We start from the raw sequence: 18,648 nt of genomic DNA on the forward strand, positions 1-18,648 counted from the left end.
GGAAGCGAGGGGGGACGTGGGGGACAGGGTAGGGCCTCCCCTCCAGCGTTGCCAGGCGCAGGGAAAGGGCCACGTACAGACATAAGGGCCTGCTCTGCACAGCGCGAACGAGGTTTTATTCAGAATTAGTTCGAAACAAGTGCAAAATTTAACTTACGCTGTTCTTATGGCACAGATGTTAAAACATTATGGCAATATCCCCTTTTTCACACTGATACAAAAAGTAATGCAAAGCGACCTCTTTCCACCTATTCGGTATAAACTTTGGTTCAACAACATCAGGTAAGTAACACCGCGTGTCTGTCCTCAGCCAAACACACATCGAGGCCCATTCTTCATTCCCTGTGCAAAAGTTGTTCCCAGGAGCAGAAACTCTGCATGAGACCATACTGTAAAAATAGAACCCGGGATAAAAATTTCTAGTAGGCAGGTTGGTTCTTTTATTCCAGTCCTCACCCAGACAGTGCAAGACTTTTTCAGAGGCTTTTGCCCACGAAGGTCACCCCATGCGAGGGGCTGCACGCGACTGGCTTTGCAGAACAGCGCGTATCGGAAAGCTCCTCGCTACAGGGAAAGAAGAGAGCTAATGCTTCCAGTCCCCACTTCTAATCCTGCCTTCTTCTGTAACACCAAATATCACTGTGGCTTCTGAAAGACTAAAGTAATAACTCTGGGCAGAACTCAGAATAAACAGTTAACTTTTTCAGTGCAATTTTAAACACGGCCAGAAAAGAGCACATTGCATTCCTATGTATAAATTTACATTTTGTAATCCTTCTGGAATACATACTGAAAACACACATTGCTGAATTGTTCCCAAAGTGCATGAGAGGGTAGATTGCTTAAGTATGTGATTAGTAATGAATGTTTAAAATATGATGAAAAGTCTTAAAAGTAACCATTCAAGAAAATAAACAGCCTCAACAACAAAAAAAAAAAGCCTACACTGATTTTAGGACAAGCAGTAACAACTCTTTTTTTTAAAGAATAAAATTAATTTACAACATTAGTTTATCAAGAAAAATGTACATTTTATATCTTTACAAGATGGTCCAGATCTGCTATGTACTTCTATGGGAGGTATATATTACAGAATTATTTGGCTGCATTATAAGGCAATCAGTGAAAAACACTTTGTCCTACAGGAAACCATTCATAGGTGAGATCCAGTCACATGATTATTTGCAGACAATTCCAAACATCTCTGCTGACAGCAACCAAACTATGCCGTATCATCTTTATTAAAATGTAAAGAAATGTGCTTAAAAGAGAAAGGCGTAAACTTGTATCCTCCACCAGAGTAGAATTTGTTCTGAAATTCCACCCTGAAACGAGACCAAAAAAAGAAAAACCCAGAATCTGTGTATTAATCCAAAATGACCAGTTGTCAAGAGATAGAACTGTGCAACACAAGAGGCTGAAAAAAACCAATCCTAATCCTGTCACTTATGCTTTCTGTGCAGCTATTTAACCTTCCTGTCACAACCCCAGGCAAATTTCATGTTTCTCGAGAGACCAAAACACACCAACATTGTGCTGTAATGGCTCATTTCTCACTTCCGTCTTACCAATTTGTTTTCTAGTTAGTTGCAGTTAATTGTTTTGCAAATATACAATATCATGAGGACAATACTCTGTAATGCATACAGCTCTGCCTCATGTGTTTATACACTATATGTCTGCCTTTTCTTATACTGTAAATTTCATCAGGTTTCAAACTAATTCTCTGAATCCACCCGAATGTGCAGAGCTCATGACATTAAGAAAGCATTAAAATACTTAAGAGTTGGCAGCCTCACTTTAGCAAAAGTTCTGCTCACTAATATAAATGTTCCATTGAACCAAATAAGTAAAACAGACTGAAGCCATGCAGCAATATAACCAGACTGAAATTAAAAATACTTATCCACATGACTAATATTCTACAGTATGAAAAGCTGCAATACTACAAATCAAATGTACTCATTAGTTTGTTAACTCTGAATGTGGTAGAGGTTAATATGCATCATAAGCCAATATAATATTTGAATTTACTGAAAATATTCCAGAGGAACAATAGCATTCAACTCACAAGCCATTTATTTAATATGATTACATACATCTATTACAGTAGCATGAGCCTGTTGAATTCTACACTTTTCTTTTTAATAAGGCACCTAATATTTTGACACAAAAATTCCTCTTAAACAAGCCAGTATACACTAAAGTGGTATAAAGAAAAAAATTAACTTACCAGTGAAGTCGTATAGCATGGAGAAAAGCAGAAAGCCCCTCCATGACCAAAAGAATAAAAACTGTTAGCACAGCAAAAAAGGCTAGAACAGGGACTAGCAGTAAGACACCATACGTTGTATCCACACGAAGACCCACTCTCATCACCATTTGCCACAGAACTTCTGATAACTCTATTAAAAAAAAAAAGTTTTCATAATTAACGTTGATACTGCATACATTCACCCAGTGAACTACTCTAACTGACTTGCATTCTAGTTTAAACACTATTATGGGATCTGCTGAACATGGGAACTATAAGCAACACCCCCTCACCCTGCCAGTTAGTTGCCCGCCCCCCCCGCCCCAAATACTTAAAGGTACATCCCAGTTTCAAAATAAGATTTACTGATGTCAACATTTTACACCATGACACTAAGACTTTAGCAAGTGCCTATATACCTTCCAAACTGGTCAATCAATGGAAAATAGGAAATGGTACCATGACTACTGATACACACTGTTACGTGAGGTAACACTGTGCTCAGATAATCGGCCTCTTTACAACACAGAGCAATCAATGAAGAAAATTACTAGATTCCAAACAATAAGTCACAATTTTAGTTTGGGGGGCTTTCCATAGATCATGATTAGTTTAAACAGGGACTTTTTTTTTTTAATTAAGAAAAAAATAATTTCATAGTAGTATCACTTCAACAGGCCAGCCCCCCTCTAACCAGCATTAAAAATTAAGACCAAAAAAAAACCAACCAAAAAAACCCCACTTACGTGCATGAGCAAGACTTAATGCCCAGAGTCTCAGATATGAGGCTGTATTAGAAATACATCCTAGACAGTATTCAATGGTATGAATTGCTTGATTCATAAAAACATCTGCAAAATTAAGCTAAAATATAAAAATACATTTGTATCCATTTAAACAACATAGTACAGCATGAGAGAAGAAAAACATTAATCTGCAAAGCTTAATATACATGGAAAAAAAGCCACTAAACGGTAATACATTGATTTCATATCAAGTAAAAAAGATCTGCTATGTTTAAAGATCCTTATTGCAGAGACAACATCAAAAAAAAATCAGGTGCTATAGTTTCCAGTTAGTTTCCCTAATTACTTTGTTGATAGATAAAAATGAATGCAATTTATATTTTCCACAAGGAATATGATCTAATATTTGAAAACTAAATAGTAAAACCAGTCATAGTTTTAATTCCTATTCTATTGATGTCGTAAGTTTACAATGTCAATTTTTGCATCTTTAAAACCAGGATTAATTATTAGTAATGCTAGTGATAGAAAAATAACTACGTTAATACTGTAAACTTTAAATATACGTACTTGTTGCTAACAAAGAGTTCCAAGACTAATATTACTGCAAGTTTGAACATTTATTTTGCATGGAACTATGACACATTTTATTTAAGCAAACAAATCACTATTTTCTAAACACAAGCAGCAAGAGTCTACCGCCCCAGTGAAGCAAGTACTATACATAGTCCGCACACGGGGAAACTGAAGCACTTTTTTGTCTTTCAGTTCACATGGAATCAGTGGAATCAGTCAAGACCTTTAAAAATGCGGCCAAACTAAACAGCAGCAATAGCTGTGGACTAGGAATCCAACTCATGTCTCCCAACCCCCATTAGCAATAATCCTCATCACAAGATGTAATTTGCAGACATAAAGAGACTTTTGACTGAATGCAAAGCCAAGATTAATTAACAGGAAGCTGGGCAGTTGTCCTCTTGCCTTAATTTTAAGAATCCATAAAACCATACAAAACCCAGGATTTCTATCCCGCTCTTCAACTTAAGAAAAACTAGTCTTAGATGCAAAGTCTATAGACAGAAATAAAGCACTCTTCCTGTTCTCCGCTACAGACAGATTGTGGTTTACTGTAGCAATCTGAATATACTAAGAAATAATGATAAAATAGCAACAAATAAAAATAGGTAAATTGCATTCGGGCATCAAGGTCTTTCTAAAGGTTCAGCTCATTTTCTTGAAAACTTCCAGGGACTCAGTGTACCAGTTACCTTCTTGATCTTCCACTTCTGATTTGCTTTTAAGGACGTACAAACTAGAGATTAAGTCAGAACGTTACCTCCTCTCCATCCCCCTCTCTGTGCCCACTGTCTGAATGACTGCTTCCTTCTTCCACATCATGAGATCTCAGCAGAGAAAGTTCTTCTTCACTTTCTTTTCGAATTAACTTGTAGCCCCTCTGCAAAATGGAAACATATCAAGTCTTTAAGTGGACTGCCAGTGTCATTTTAAAAATTTACTTTAAAGTAATCGCAGGCAAAGGCAAAAAGAGAGCTAGAGGAACAAAGCACTATTATGCATTACAGTCAAAAACTTTTCAAGTTGAGTAGAAATATCTAGTAAGGACATTACTCTATGTGCAATACAACATCAGCTGAATTCTTCTATACTGAAGAAATATGTAAGTGCCTCTCAATACTTACCCTGTACATTCTAATGCCTCGGCCTCCACTGTGCAACCAATATAAATAAAGTGGTTTACCAAAAAGCATTACAGGAACAGAAAGAAAAGCAATACTAAGTAAAAACCTCTGCAGAGCAACCTGTTGGGGGGGGTGGGTGGGAGAAGAAAGAACATGAGATTAGAACACAAAATCAAAAGTAGGAAAAGCCTTCCCATTTTCCTTTAAAGGCCTGTTTACGCACAAGAAAAGTACTACTGATTTCAGTGGGCATGCACTTCAGATTGAACATGCACATAAGTATTTTACTTAATCAGGCCCTTAAATTGGGTTACAGACATCCAGCATCTTCAGGACTGGGTTCTAGATTAAGGCATTACTGATACTCAGTTTAGCAAGATTATTTACAGCACATAGAAAAGTATCAAAATTACAAGCATGAGACTCTGTTCTTTAGCCTTAATTTTAACCTGGGAGATTTTGTTCTAGAAACAGGTATTTTCACAAGTCACTATGTAAAATCTTACAACCAATTAAAGAGCAAATATGTTATTTAATCATAATGTTTAGTCAATTTCCCTTTAGTCATTCCGCTCCCTAGGGGAACACTCAGCCATCAGCCTTTCATGACTGGTGAAGTGTTACCTTCATAGGGAACAACAGGATCTTCGGAAGCTTGTGAGAACACTACTGACCTGTCCGGTGTAGAAGACCTCTGTTTCACCACCAGGAAACAGGAACATGTTAATAAATTGAATCAGAATACTAGGAGCAGATGTAGAGTCCTCTGCAGAGTATGCTAACCATTTAAAGAAGATCATAAACACAAGGTAGCCAAAGATGCACATCATGAATAAAAGTTCAGGAAGAAAAACCAAATAAATATTATACTTCTTTTTGAAATGCCTAAAAGATAAAAATGGGGGAAAAATGAAAAGTAAGTTTTACAAAGAAAGATCAAGATAAATACATGGCCCAAATGTGTTTTCAATGAAAAAGGACAGTACCCAGCACTTTTAAAAAGCAAGACTGAAATTAGAATCCAGAACTGATTTCCTCATATTTAGTAAAATTTTAATGAGATATTTCAGTGGAAATTGAGACCATAAGAGGCATGTGCTTCTATTTAGCAACAAGTGAAATCAAATCTTGTATTAATCGAGGTCTTCTGATTTTTTGGCATAATACTGATCCATCATCTTATGTATGTGATGAAAGACCTTTCTGTTACTGTCTTTTAAGAACAGTTTTCACAATTGCTATTATTCTGTTTTTAAAAAATTGTTCCAGTTTCCTTTACCAGATTAACTGTTACAATTCAAGACTTGACAAAAACTACGATGTTATCGTAACATCTTGTACTTACAAGTGGTTAAATACCCCCAATACAACTCCAAACGTCATGTGAGTTACTCCAAAAATCACAGACATTTTCATTTTGAAAGAATTTAAAAAACTGAGACGGTTGCTTGCCAAATTCCAGATCTGAAGAAGAGAAGACAAAATCAGCATTAAAGAACAGTGTAATAGAAGAAATAAAACAGTATCCATTCCCTACTGGAGACCAGAATTCTGCCTCAAACAGGGATCATAACTGAAATTTGAGTTTCATTAAAATAGTTAAATCTTTCACTCGTTACGGGAAAAAGCTCTTTTTGAATGAAGAATGCAAGCAGTAATGTATTTTTTGCATAGTATGTTTATCTTCCTAATACACATAACAATCTAATTTACAAATGACTGATCATCACAAATGCATAATTTAAAAGCTTAAACTAACCGGATCAATTCCAAAGGGATAAACTCCATTGTATACACCAGTAACATTTGGATCCAGTGTTAAAAATTGATTAGACTTCAGATCCTCAAGACTGCAGAGAAAGAAAAACACAATCAGACCTGACATTGTTTAAACATAGTGACAACATATATTTTCAGTTCTGCAGGATACTACTCCTGCTTTCCTTTGTGTGACTAGCTCACCCACTGTCAGTTTTTAAAAGAATAAAAGGATTTCTAAGCACAAAGGGCCTGGCTAATAAAAACAATAGCAAAATAAAAAAAAAGTTCTAGAAACTGACAATCTGGGGTTAATTCGCACTAACTGTCTTTGAAAGGGAAGTTTCTGGATTTTATTCCTCATTCCCCTAGAATGGAAAGTTTCATTTGAAAAGCTCACTTTTTTTTTTTTTATAAAAGTCACTAACAAACACACAAAGAACAATTGATATCTTTTTTCCCTTTTGCATGTGGATGAGTTTCCACCCTAACTTCATATAGTTTTTAATTAACACAGTACTCACAACCTGTTCACATTTTAACCAGTCACTGGTTTTGACTCTACTATTTTATGCCACTTCCTGTTTTTGAGGCAAGATGAGATGCAAGCTGTGAACATTTAAACACCAAAGGGCCATGACATCTCAAAACAACAAGGTTATCCCACTTCGTGAAAAAGTAGGTTTGACAATTCAGATAGCCTACTTTTTTCTATTTTTTTTTTTTTACTATCAAGAAAAGCTGTACAAAGACTAATGATTGCTAGGTAATTTATTTATTTCATTAATTGTTAGTTTCTTTACAGTAGATGCTAATGTTGCTTGGCTATTCATTCCAGAAGCACGACCTAGGACAAATTTCTCTAAAACTAGCCCTGTGTTTTCTATTCCTCTCAAAACCCAATATATATATTCAAGAAACCCCTCCTAGAAAATATAGTAATTGGAGACAAACTAAAACCATTAGCATAATAACAAACCATAACACAGGAGGCAGTGCACTTTTTATGAATAAAAAGAATACTTGACAAGACAAAGTCCTAGTGCTTTCTGTCAGGATTTTATGATACTACTAAAGTCTCCGGCCATTCATAAGAACACCTTTGAGACCACAAAAAAAGATCCAAAACACATCTAGGAAGATTTAGAGACTGAATAAACCCTAGAAATATCACACCTCATAAAATTAGGTGTAAATTCTTACTACCAATAAAAAGCTACTATGCCAGCTGCAGTTTTTAATCACTAAAAGTTACTGGCTAGCATATAGCATTAGGGTATTGCAACAAAATTTGTTCCAGGAGAAGACCGATTGGCATCTGTACCAGATGATAATATTCTAGAAAATGTTCCATGTGACTAAGGACATGTAAATCCAGTAAAGCAGCACTGATAAATATGAGATTAACTTGATAGATTGACTGAATTCAATATAATCAAATTCTAATAGTGGTTTTGCAAGACATTGTGTTCGCTGTGGATTTCCCAATTTAAGATAATAAGCAATTAGATTTTTTTGGTTTTAAATAACTATTACCACCTTTTTTGTTTTAAGCATGGATGTTATCACTTAGCCCTTAGCACCCTAGCACTTATTACCTTAAAAACTAGATCTTGCTAGATTTCACTACATTTACTTACTACTGTCAGTAAAAAGATGGTTAAAATGGATGAGCAAAAGGGTTAAACTGTTGCAGGAAGTATATTTTTGTTTTAATGGGATAGCAAACAGAGGCATGCTACTCACCGCCAAACCTTCTGTTCAAACATTGCTGAAACATTCCATCCAGAACCAAATATATTTAATGACTTTGAAAAACAGTCATTATAGATCAATCCAGTGTATACAGAAAACAGACCCATTAATAAAATAACATATCGGCCTTCAAATAACATTTTCATTATCTATAAGTATTGGAAAAAAGAAAAAAATATAGAGAACATCATCTGTTACGTGAACAACCATTATCTACACATTTCTGAGAGAAACACATTTTTGGCCTTACAAAGACTTCCAAAACCTAGAAATTCTTGTGAACAGTCATTAAGGAGTATGAAGCAACCCATGGCCAACCAAGCTCTAACACAGAGAATTTTGCTTTAAGCACATGAATATGCAATTTACAAATGGCAGTCATCGCATGGGTGCAGTTCATCTCCCCCCATTCACAGCTTTATGTCAAGCGATTTATATGCAAAGGTTTATATGCATTAGGAAATAGAGCTAGCAGCAAGAAGTATATCATGAAAGAAAATTGTGGTTTAAATTGAATGCAAAGATTTGCAAGCTCCCATGACACAAACTGAGACTTTTCTCATTGGCATCGTTACACTAACGAATAGTCTTTTTAAACCCCGTTTCCTTCCCAGGACTAGTTTTCAAGAAGTTAGTCATTTGCAGCCATTCTTAATTAAACATAATTCTACTGAGAGATGCACGTGTTCCTGCATTCCAACCCCACACCATTAATAAATTACTTAAAATTAAGCTTAATAAATTTCAAACTACAACTCCTTTTCAGAAACAATAAAAGAAGATGGAATTTGAAATTTCATTTTCTCCTCATGTTAGTCACTGTAACCACATTTTGTAAAATACACACGTCACTAAGTAGCCGTAGCAGAAGGAAAGACAAGCCCAACAGTATCACCTAATTTTTGTCAGTCTTTCATTCCAACTTGATTATTTCTGCCCTTTCAAAAAAAGTGAATAGTTTGTTAAGACATCACATTAACCTTGCGGAATATGGCAACTTTAAACACAGAAAATCCTGAAACAAAGGAAAATAAACAGTCTAAATACATGTGCAATAAATAGTACTTTTCAGGAACATAGTAATTATTCAATTGAAGTTATCCTGCTGGATGGCAAGTAAATTATTTGTAATTCCTTTTACCTCATCTTGTGATCTTTGTAATCTAGGGTGGTTTTCATACAGTATTGTCAGGAGCGCAAATATGAACATTAGCAGACCATGCCCAAAGTCTCCAAACATAACCGCAAACAAGAAGGGAAAAGTGATGATGGTATAGAGAGCTGAAATGACAACATAACAGATTTCAGGCACACAGCACAATAGATGTTGCGGCTATCTGAATTATGCCTAACCAATTCAACTATTTTAACCTCTCAAATAATTTTCAGCTTTAAGTTTGAAAGACTTTTCAACCCCTGCTAACGGACCTTCCCCCACACTATAAATTTAACTCAGTTTAAAGCTTGTTTATGGATTTCCCTTAGTAATGATAACTCTGGAGTTGAGCATTAGTTGACAATGCTGAGGATAATATGAGCCGAGGAAATAAAAAACAAACAAACAGTTCTTCCTCCGTGGCTATTTTGGCTCTGTACTATAACGTACGTTCTCCCATACAGCACGACATAGTCAACATAGCTGCAAAAATACATAAGGACATTAAACTCAGTGGGCTATACAACAAGCTGGATTTTTTCAAGTGGTAAGTTCCACGCTTCAGTAAGATCAATAGCCTTTTCCAAAGTTTCTTTTTTTCTCCTAAATATCTTATCCAAGGTAAAGCATATGAAGAAACATTATACAGCTATTATCAGGATCTTTACTGCTAAAATAACTCAGCAAAATCAAATCCCATCTTACTTCCTAGAGCACCATTTGTACTTTTGATGAGCTACTGAGACTTTAAAACAGCTACTAATAAGCAGTATGGTTGTCACCATTTTGCCTTTACTAGTGTCCAGTTCAGCAAGGTATTTAAACAGGTAACAAGGCAAGCAGTAACGACAGCACAGCTCACAGTTCGGATTTCAGAAGGACCAACCTGGATTAACTTCTCCATAGTTTCCAACTCCATAAGCATCAACAATGTTTTGGAACCCTGAGGTGAATTTATTGGTACGTATCAAAGTTGGAGGAGGTTGTGTTGTTGGGATGGTGTTCATGAATGAAGAAATTGTAGCTCCACTCTTCCTCTAATTGCAGACAGAAAGAAGATACATTTATATAAAAGCCTCAGTTGATGCTTAATCTAATCAAAGTGAAAAAATTTCCTCTATCAGCAGTTTCACTGATGCTGTAACATTCCCAAATTAAGCCCCAAGTTTAACATTTATCCATTTGTGCTTTCTTAAAAAAAAGTAGTACATTCATCTGATCCTCTAAAAGCAGTAATTATGTACAGTGTTCTAATCCTTATTTTATATGAAATATCAGATAAGAATCATCAGTCATTATTAGAAAACAAAGATTTGTTACTAAAAATTCCCTCTTGTAAAACAAAAAGACGAAGCTGCACTCAACACAACTAACACAAGGGAATTAGCATCTTCTACTTAACTGCAAATAGCATCGTGAGCCCAGCCGGACTTGGGTCCAACACAGAAGTTCTTATTCAAGGAAAAAAAAAAAAAAAAAAGAAAAAAAAACAAAACACCAAACCCCACAACACTAAATAAAGGCTTTATTTTAATTGTTTTATATGAGTTCATAGAGACCCAGACTTGCCTATGCCTACTTTTAGCCTATTTTAAATAATTATTTTCTTCCCTTATCTGTATAGTTAGTTCAAGACAAAAAACATGAGTGAACGTTCAGTTGACTTACTGAACCTTCCTCCAATGCATGGCGCAAATTCTGCAGATCAGCCACTGGACACCAAACCTCAGCGATTAAACACTTATTTGTGACATCAAAACTGCACAGGTTGAGTACATGATAAATAGCTTTCATCTTCTTCACTTGGATAACCCATGTATAGATGGATTCAGAAGCTTTACACAAGACTTGGCGTAAGTAATCCTCAGTTTTATGCAGCACCTTTGTCCAAGAGAAAAAAAAAAATCTCATGGAAAATGTAACAGCGGTTATGTTAACCACAGTAAAAGCACGTAGTATTTGTCCAACACTGGATCACATTTGTAGCAGGCCACACTAACCACCGCTTAAAACAGAAGGCAATGCCAAGTGCCCTGAAGTTTGATAGATACATGCAACGCGAGACCAGGAATATGACGTACAGTCATGTTCAGATCCAAAGCTATATGTGTTTTAGAAACATGTGTTTAATGCTGCGATTCGTCAAATTATTTCCTATGGTGTCATAACTACAGAAAAGGGAATACTGTTATCTACTCACAGTATGAAGATCCTGAATACGAACATTTAGTCCTTCAACAACTGCCTTGCGCTCCTCCATGGTGTTTGGATAGGGATACACATGACAGTGATAGCTACAGAAAAACAGAATTTTGTGTCAAATAACCAAATTAAAACAAAACAAATCACTCAACCCCATGCCCTAGTCAAATCTGCAACGCACCATTTAATAACCACGGAACAGATTCAACGGAGAGAGTCAGTATTTTGCCTGTACTTAATAAGGACTGAAGATAAAATTACATACATTTATTTGTAAATTGCATAATTATAAAGGGGGGGGAGGGAGGCGCGATACAAACAAATTTAACTTCAAAAACCTTGCCTAAAAATCAACACTTACAAGGAAAGGGAGCAGGGGGAAAACTAACAAGAAAATAACCCAGAAATTATATATTAGTTTTACTTCTTACCAATCACAAATCTTCTTAACTTTCTGGCCAATTTGTTCACCCCAATAGGACACTAAAAAAACAAACCATTTTGTGGTTTCACCCTAAAAAAAAAAAACAAAAAAAGTTAAGCTGATGAAGTTTTGTTTTAACCAACAACTCCACTGTAATATAATTATAGACCAAGATAACAAATTTGAATAATTAGAAAAAGCTGTGTTAGTAGCATTAGCCTTCCACCATTTTAGTGAAGATCAAAAAATAAAATTCAAGTGTGCCAATATCTTTTTTTTCTTGGTATATTAGAGAAAACCAGAAAAAGTTTTCAGGGAAAATAGAAGAGGCATTATATTTTACCACTTCAGAATTATTAGTAAGAAAAAAAAAGTCTTAAAAAATTAAAATGTTACTAATTAGAATCAAAGCAAAATTTAAAAGCGACAGATTAGGCAGCTACAATTGCTGATTTACAAAAAATGAATTTTCTAAGTTCAGAGAAAAAGCTTCATAGAACACCAACTGTACTCCAGACTTTTTTTCCTTAACTACTGAATGAACAAATAAAATTACTTATTAATAAGTAATGCACTGTACAGACCTAGTTAATAAATATCCAAGCAGCCATTTATGCCACGTATTTTGATCAAGGTAGCCAATCATAAAGTCACTACTATTCCACAATAAAGTTCTGCACTCATCAAGCTGAACCATGATAAATTAATTGCCATTCCTATCCTTATGGTGGCATCAAGACCTCTAATTTTCATGTCTTACAAGTTCTAATACTTTAAAACAGTTCTTCTCCAAGGGCACTGGGAAATCATTTACATTCATTGCAGGCAGGCCTGAACATCAATTCTTCCAAGTCTTATGAAAAGTACAAACAAAATAAATTGATAGTTACAATGTTTACTCACTGTATCTGGATCTTCCAGACATTCATCCAACTCTGCATAGGTAAGAATAGTATATCCTTTACAGACTCTCCATAGCATTTTTTCAAATGCTTCAACTTTTGCTATGTGAACTAACCCAGATATGAATCTATGGAAAAAGAAAAATTTGAAAAATAAGTTAAAATCCACAAGAAAAATTTAAAATTCAGAGTACATCATCACTGAGGATCACGTAGTCACAATAATTTAACAACTGCCATCTCTAGAGAAGGAAGCGTCACCCTTAACAGGAAGTAACTGGTATATAAAATACGACTCAATTTCTATTTGGAAAACAAACAGACTATAGACCTGAGCACACAACTAGAATTATATTTGATGTCGTTACTTTCTGTGATAGTAAGGTTCTTAATTTTTTCTTGGCAAGATACCCTCTCATAATGGTGTTGTAGAGAGCAGTATCCATACATCATTTTAAAGGCAAGTAGGCAATACCATTAATAATGTTCCATTTACAAATGACACTGCCAAGTGATTAAAACACTGTGTGTTTATCCTAGAAAAACAGAGTTGAAGAAAGCACTGATTTAGAGCATTTAGAGATTTTCCTTAACACACATACTTGGTTTGATGGAAGTTTTGTGAGAGTTTTTTTGGTGCTGTCCTACTTATCTCCTCAAATAATCTGATTTTGTTACAAAGGTACATTTGGGCCAGACTCTGACCCTGTCTAAAACTGTTTGGCTCATCTGAAATCACTAGAGTCTGACTACATCCCATCTTTTAAGAAAACAGCCCATTTTTTAGAGCAGCTCATCAAGCAGTTTTGAAACAGCACACACTGACAACCTGCCATACATGGACTGAACCACACCTACCCCAGCTTGGCACCCAGTCTGTGCATACAGTTGTAATCCACTAATGGCTCATTTTCCACAGATGGAAATTCTTCGTAATTTGCATGTAAATGGGATTCATACTAGCAAATAAAAGAAAGATCATTCATAGCTTTCAGAAAAAAAAATTCATTCATTTATTATTCTAAAGAAGAAAAGTTAATTAAGTAAATTATTTCAATAAAAACATAAAACCCCTTCTGTGTTCAATTCAGACAACAGAAAGATCTTGGGATCTCAAGTGCACTGCCCTTAGCAATTATAGTCAGTCTTGCAAAGGTTACACGGTAAATTTCTTTTCTTAGCACAATTTATGTATCAAAATAACACAAATATGCCTTCATTTTCAGTTGACATCAGCAGTTACATTCAAACAATTAAACAGAGACATCACAAAGCTCCTCTTAAGTTCAGGGCTGAATTTTACTGTGTATATGAACAAATAGTAACGAACAACGTACAGTGCTGTAAAGCCCGACACCAAGTCGTGCACTTAACTGGAACTACTAACAGTATGCAACACAAACGCTACATGACACACAATCCTCACCAAATAACATAAGTAGTACCTCAGCTGTTCTCCTGACAAATCTTTGCGTGACCTCTAACATGCAGGTGTATTCTGTTAGTTCAAGAAGGTTTTTCCTCAACTTCTCTTTGTTTTTAGTTACTTCCCTCAACTCTGTCTCCAGCTTCTGCAATTGTTCCTAAGGCACGGAGGAAAAATAACATAGAATCAGTTATACTGTTTTGGAAATCAGGGGAGGATGAATTTTAATATGTTAATTTATGTTAATTAATGTTTTAAGATGTTAATTTGCTGCAATGATGGGAGTTTCCCCAATTTCTTAATTAACTTAAGCTCCATAGGTTTTATTCCTCAGTCTACCAAGGATTGCTTTGTGCTGAGTACACTTGATCCTTCACTGGCATCTGTTAAGTCTGCTGTTCTGACCCTAATTTGTGTCCGAGCTAAGTAATGCAGACTTGGAATTAGAACTTCAGACAGCACAGGGTGCAAGACACTTATCTATTATATTAATAGAATTACAGCAAAACAGAATGCCATTTAAAATTGTATCTGCATTTTACATGCTTCCACTCCTAACGTAATACCAGAAAAAGCATTCAGAGAAAATAGGACCATGTTTTGCTATGCAACCAGCACTGGAACCTGCAGAGCCTTGGGCATATAAAACTCCCACACACCCTGGAAATTTTGGATGCACAAAAAGAGCCTTAGGTAAGTCCCAAAGCAATAAATGAGGCTGAAGGACTACATCTACAGACAACGATTTGCCTGGCACAGTGTAATGTCAATCCATCAAAATAAAACAGATGACTGCAAACCCTCTAAGTTAGCTTTGACCCTTTCACAGGAATTTTGTGTTAATATCAAATCTTCACTGGCAATCTTTGAAGTAACACTGGCAGAAAGAAAAGAAAATGGACAAAAACAAAAGCAAAGGCTCCCCCTGCCACACTCCTATAACTTAAGTCATAAGTAATAAGATAGCAAGTAATTAAGTTTGAAATAAAGTTCCAAGATCCAGAGCTACACCTTTGGCATCTGTGGTGTGGAAAAGTTACCTGGATTTCTAAAATGTGTTTCAGCAAGGGGGCAGGAGGAGCAACATCTCCTTCAGGAAGTGGAATATCCGCTTTTTTAATTTCTTGTACTAAATACCCTGGAGCAAGAAGAAAAACAGAATCAGAAAGGAAACGGTATTGCCTTATACTTCCTAGAATGCTGCATAGTTGACCTTCAGCTGTTATTGATGGTGCCGATCACACTGCAGCATCAGGCCCTAGCTACTTTATTCATTTATTTTAGCAACAACACACACAATAGAGTCTTCAAAAAGACTGCAAGGGAAGGATGAAGACTAGACCCTCCAGGGAGGGAAAAAGAGGGGCTTATGGAGTGCTAGGAATAAAACACACAGAACGTTTCTGTCTTGGAAGTTTGCAGAAGTAAGCTATCTTCAGAGTCCTCTGACTGAAATTTTCCAACCACAAGTACTTTTTAAGAGGCTTTTAACATTTCATAGTATCTCTTTGTTGCTGTAAGATATCACTTTCTGCTAATCATACCATCTGCCAAAAACTGACGTTCTGCTCATCGACCCATGTTTGGAACAAAAAGTGTTCAAACAAGGCACCTCAAGCAACCTTGACAACAAATGCAACTCACACTGGGCAGCGAGATTGCCGAAATAGCTACTGGGATGGTCTGGCATGACCAGCACATGCCTCTGACGAGAGATTCCAATCAAGAGAGTCCTTCAACGGTAACTTTTCCTCAGCATACATTGCAGAAATCTGCATCTTGGTTGTAATGCTCTACATACTCTTCTCTATTCATTAACTACCATGTGAATACAATTATTAACAACTTGAGATATTTTTGAGGGTGCTTAGAAGTTCAACAGTATTGAGTTATATAACAGAAAAAACAGAGTTTATCTTACAGTCAAGGAAATATTCAGAGTAAAGCTTCCATTTTCCTAGCAGAGTTTTAAGCAGTAAATACTGAAATGGTCTCAACTATTTATCAGCAACACATCAGCAACTCTTCTTCACCCTCAAGCTTAAAAAAACCCCAACTATATTTAGCACATACATGTTGTAGTGTAAGTATATTTTACAGCTCACAAAACCGAGAACCAGAGATCAGTAGTAAAACACTGGAACAGGTTGCCCTTAGAGGTTGTAGAGTCTCCATATTCAAAATCCCACCGGACACAGTCCTGGACAACTGGCTCTAGCTGCCCCTGCTTGAGCTGGAGGTTGACTAGGTGATCTCAAGAGGTCCCTTCCAACCTAAACGATTCTGCGATACACTCAAAACTGCTGCAGCGTATCAACACAAATTAAGGAATACATCTGTATGTTCTGACCCAATTCAGTGCTACACTCAAGTCATCTCCGGCTCCAAAAATCTACATAAAGACTCAACATATATACATATGTGTATTTTTTCATACATATGCAAGTTTTGTAAGATTCTACAGCATTCAGATCATACAAGAGCGGGAAAATTAAAAAAAAAACCTGTAGCTGAAGCCTTCACAGTAATTCCACTCTAGCAGTGTAAGCTTTAATAATGCCACAGATGAGAAAGGGCAGACATGAAAATAAAGCTCACCAAGTATTCTTTCCATTTCTTCACACTTCTTTACTTCATTCACAAATTTCCTCTGAAATACACTTACATTTGGGTTGAGCTGAAGGAGAAGGACAAAATGCTTATTAGGTATTTAAAACAGCAACCACCCCTAAAAAAACACAGCTATTTCTGTGACTTCACGGAGGCAATTTTGCACGTATTCTACGTGTTCTCTTTCTACAAAGTGCTGTTCGGCTAGGAAGGTATAAAAATCTAAAAAGATTAAAAAGTCTTCAAATAGCAAGGTTCTACTAAAGCACAATTATCAATGCCTCTTGCTAGTCTTACTCAAATAACAAAATAACTAGATCTACTAGAGAAACCATTCCTGATATTACCTCTACAGTTTTAAAATACCACTTAACAACTTCAAATTAACAAAAAAACATTTCTACAAGCAAATTTTTTGCCATGGATTTCAACAGAATATATTTGAAATGTTAAGTTTTGAAAGAATCTTTTCACGTACATCCCCATATTATGAGTGTGCAATGTCTCTGACCACTTACTCAGCTTTCAAATCAGACCCACTAACACATTATTTCTGGAATAAATGGTGTGTCAGATACCTGGAATGGCATGAACATGTTAAACATAACACCCATGTAACGATTCTTACAGATCTGTCTCCTCCTACTTGCCATAGTTACTAACTAGCTCCCAGTTCTTCTTGCAAAGATTTTGCAACCTACATTTCTGAAAAATACTTGGAAGAAATTCTGAAGTCTCAGTCAGCAAGCAAAGATCATATAATTACAATGAGACAATGCAGAAACAAGGTTAATTATTACCCGACCCAATTTCATGTTAGTCGGGCATGTAGTTTCTTCCAAGGTGAACTGCTCCTTCAGGAACAGACATGTTTTACAAACCAGCAGTTTGCAACGTTGAAGAAATAAGCCTACAGAACAGCTTAGATACTTCTATCGATCTGTCAACGGGGCGGATATATTCATTAGCCGTGCACATACACTCAGACTAAAGTCAGTGTGGCTTCAGGTGGGTAATGGGCTCTCCCACGGGATCCGACTGCAGAAAAACCCCCCAAGTTTAAACTCGTTCTGTGAGAGGCAGGATACAGTCATGCCAAAACACCCCGCTCCCAGAGCCTCGGGGAGGCTGGGGCTCCACGCTGACTTTCCGTCACCCGACCTCGCTTTCAGACAAACCCGACAGAGGTATTAGCCATACCCCTGCAAGTCCAAGTCGGGGAAAGAAGGAAGAGAAGCGCTCTCGGAGTCTTTCACATCGCACCATCGGAATGAAACCTACACCTTCCCGACGGCGACTACTCTGCCCGGCTCGGCTTTCCCCGCGTCGCCCACCCGCTGGACCCCCCCGGCGTCCTTTTACCTCCCCCATTCTCCCAGAAAGCCCCGCCGGGCGCCCGGGCCCCGTCGCCGCTACTCACGTCTCGAAACTCGGCCAGGCCACGCTCGCCCACCTCGCTGAGGCACTCGTAGGCCGAGCCGCTCTGGAGGAAGAGCTGCGCCAGGCACATCGGCTCGCCGCGGAACAGCGAGCCCATGGCGGGCCGCGGGGCGGAGGGGAGCGGAGGGGCTCAGCGAGGCGGGCGCCGAGGCGGCGCGGCGACACGTCCGGCGGCAGCCCGCGGTTCGGCGGCCATGGCGGATGGCCCCAGCCCGCCGCCGGCAGCGCGGCCAGCTGCTTCCGGGGGGCGGGGCCGTGCGGCGGCCAACCGGCGG

The 18,648-nt window shown here is 37.2% G+C and overlaps 1 protein-coding gene across 3 annotated transcripts; it reads right to left on the reverse strand.

Annotated features, from left to right (window-relative positions):
- Positions 1-108: 108 nt before the first annotated feature.
- Positions 109-18,470, reverse strand: ATP6V0A2 (ATPase H+ transporting V0 subunit a2). 3 transcript variants are annotated; one of them, XM_059827679.1, is made up of 20 exons: positions 18,387-18,470; positions 16,922-17,000; positions 15,364-15,461; positions 14,343-14,480; positions 13,756-13,856; positions 12,899-13,025; positions 12,003-12,085; positions 11,570-11,663; positions 11,038-11,250; positions 10,256-10,406; positions 9,355-9,494; positions 8,205-8,362; positions 6,460-6,550; positions 6,046-6,164; positions 5,375-5,585; positions 4,701-4,820; positions 4,337-4,456; positions 3,001-3,118; positions 2,234-2,405; positions 109-1,325 (listed from the first exon to the last, which is right to left on the reverse strand). In XM_059827679.1, exons 1-20 carry the CDS (start codon positions 18,468-18,470, stop codon positions 1,223-1,225), a joined length of 2,520 nt encoding a protein of 839 aa, XP_059683662.1. In that variant the 3' UTR covers positions 109-1,222. The 3 variants fall into 3 exon arrangements, with proteins under 3 accessions (XP_059683662.1, XP_059683661.1, XP_059683663.1); XM_059827678.1 differs by having other exon boundaries at positions 18,354-18,470; XM_059827680.1 differs by lacking the exons at positions 15,364-15,461; positions 16,922-17,000; positions 18,387-18,470 and having other exon boundaries at positions 14,324-14,348.
- Positions 18,471-18,648: the final 178 nt, after the last annotated feature.

This window comes from Gavia stellata, chromosome 21 (genome assembly GCF_030936135.1).
Source record: "Gavia stellata isolate bGavSte3 chromosome 21, bGavSte3.hap2, whole genome shotgun sequence".
NCBI classification, from domain to species: Eukaryota; Metazoa; Chordata; class Aves; order Gaviiformes; family Gaviidae; genus Gavia; species Gavia stellata.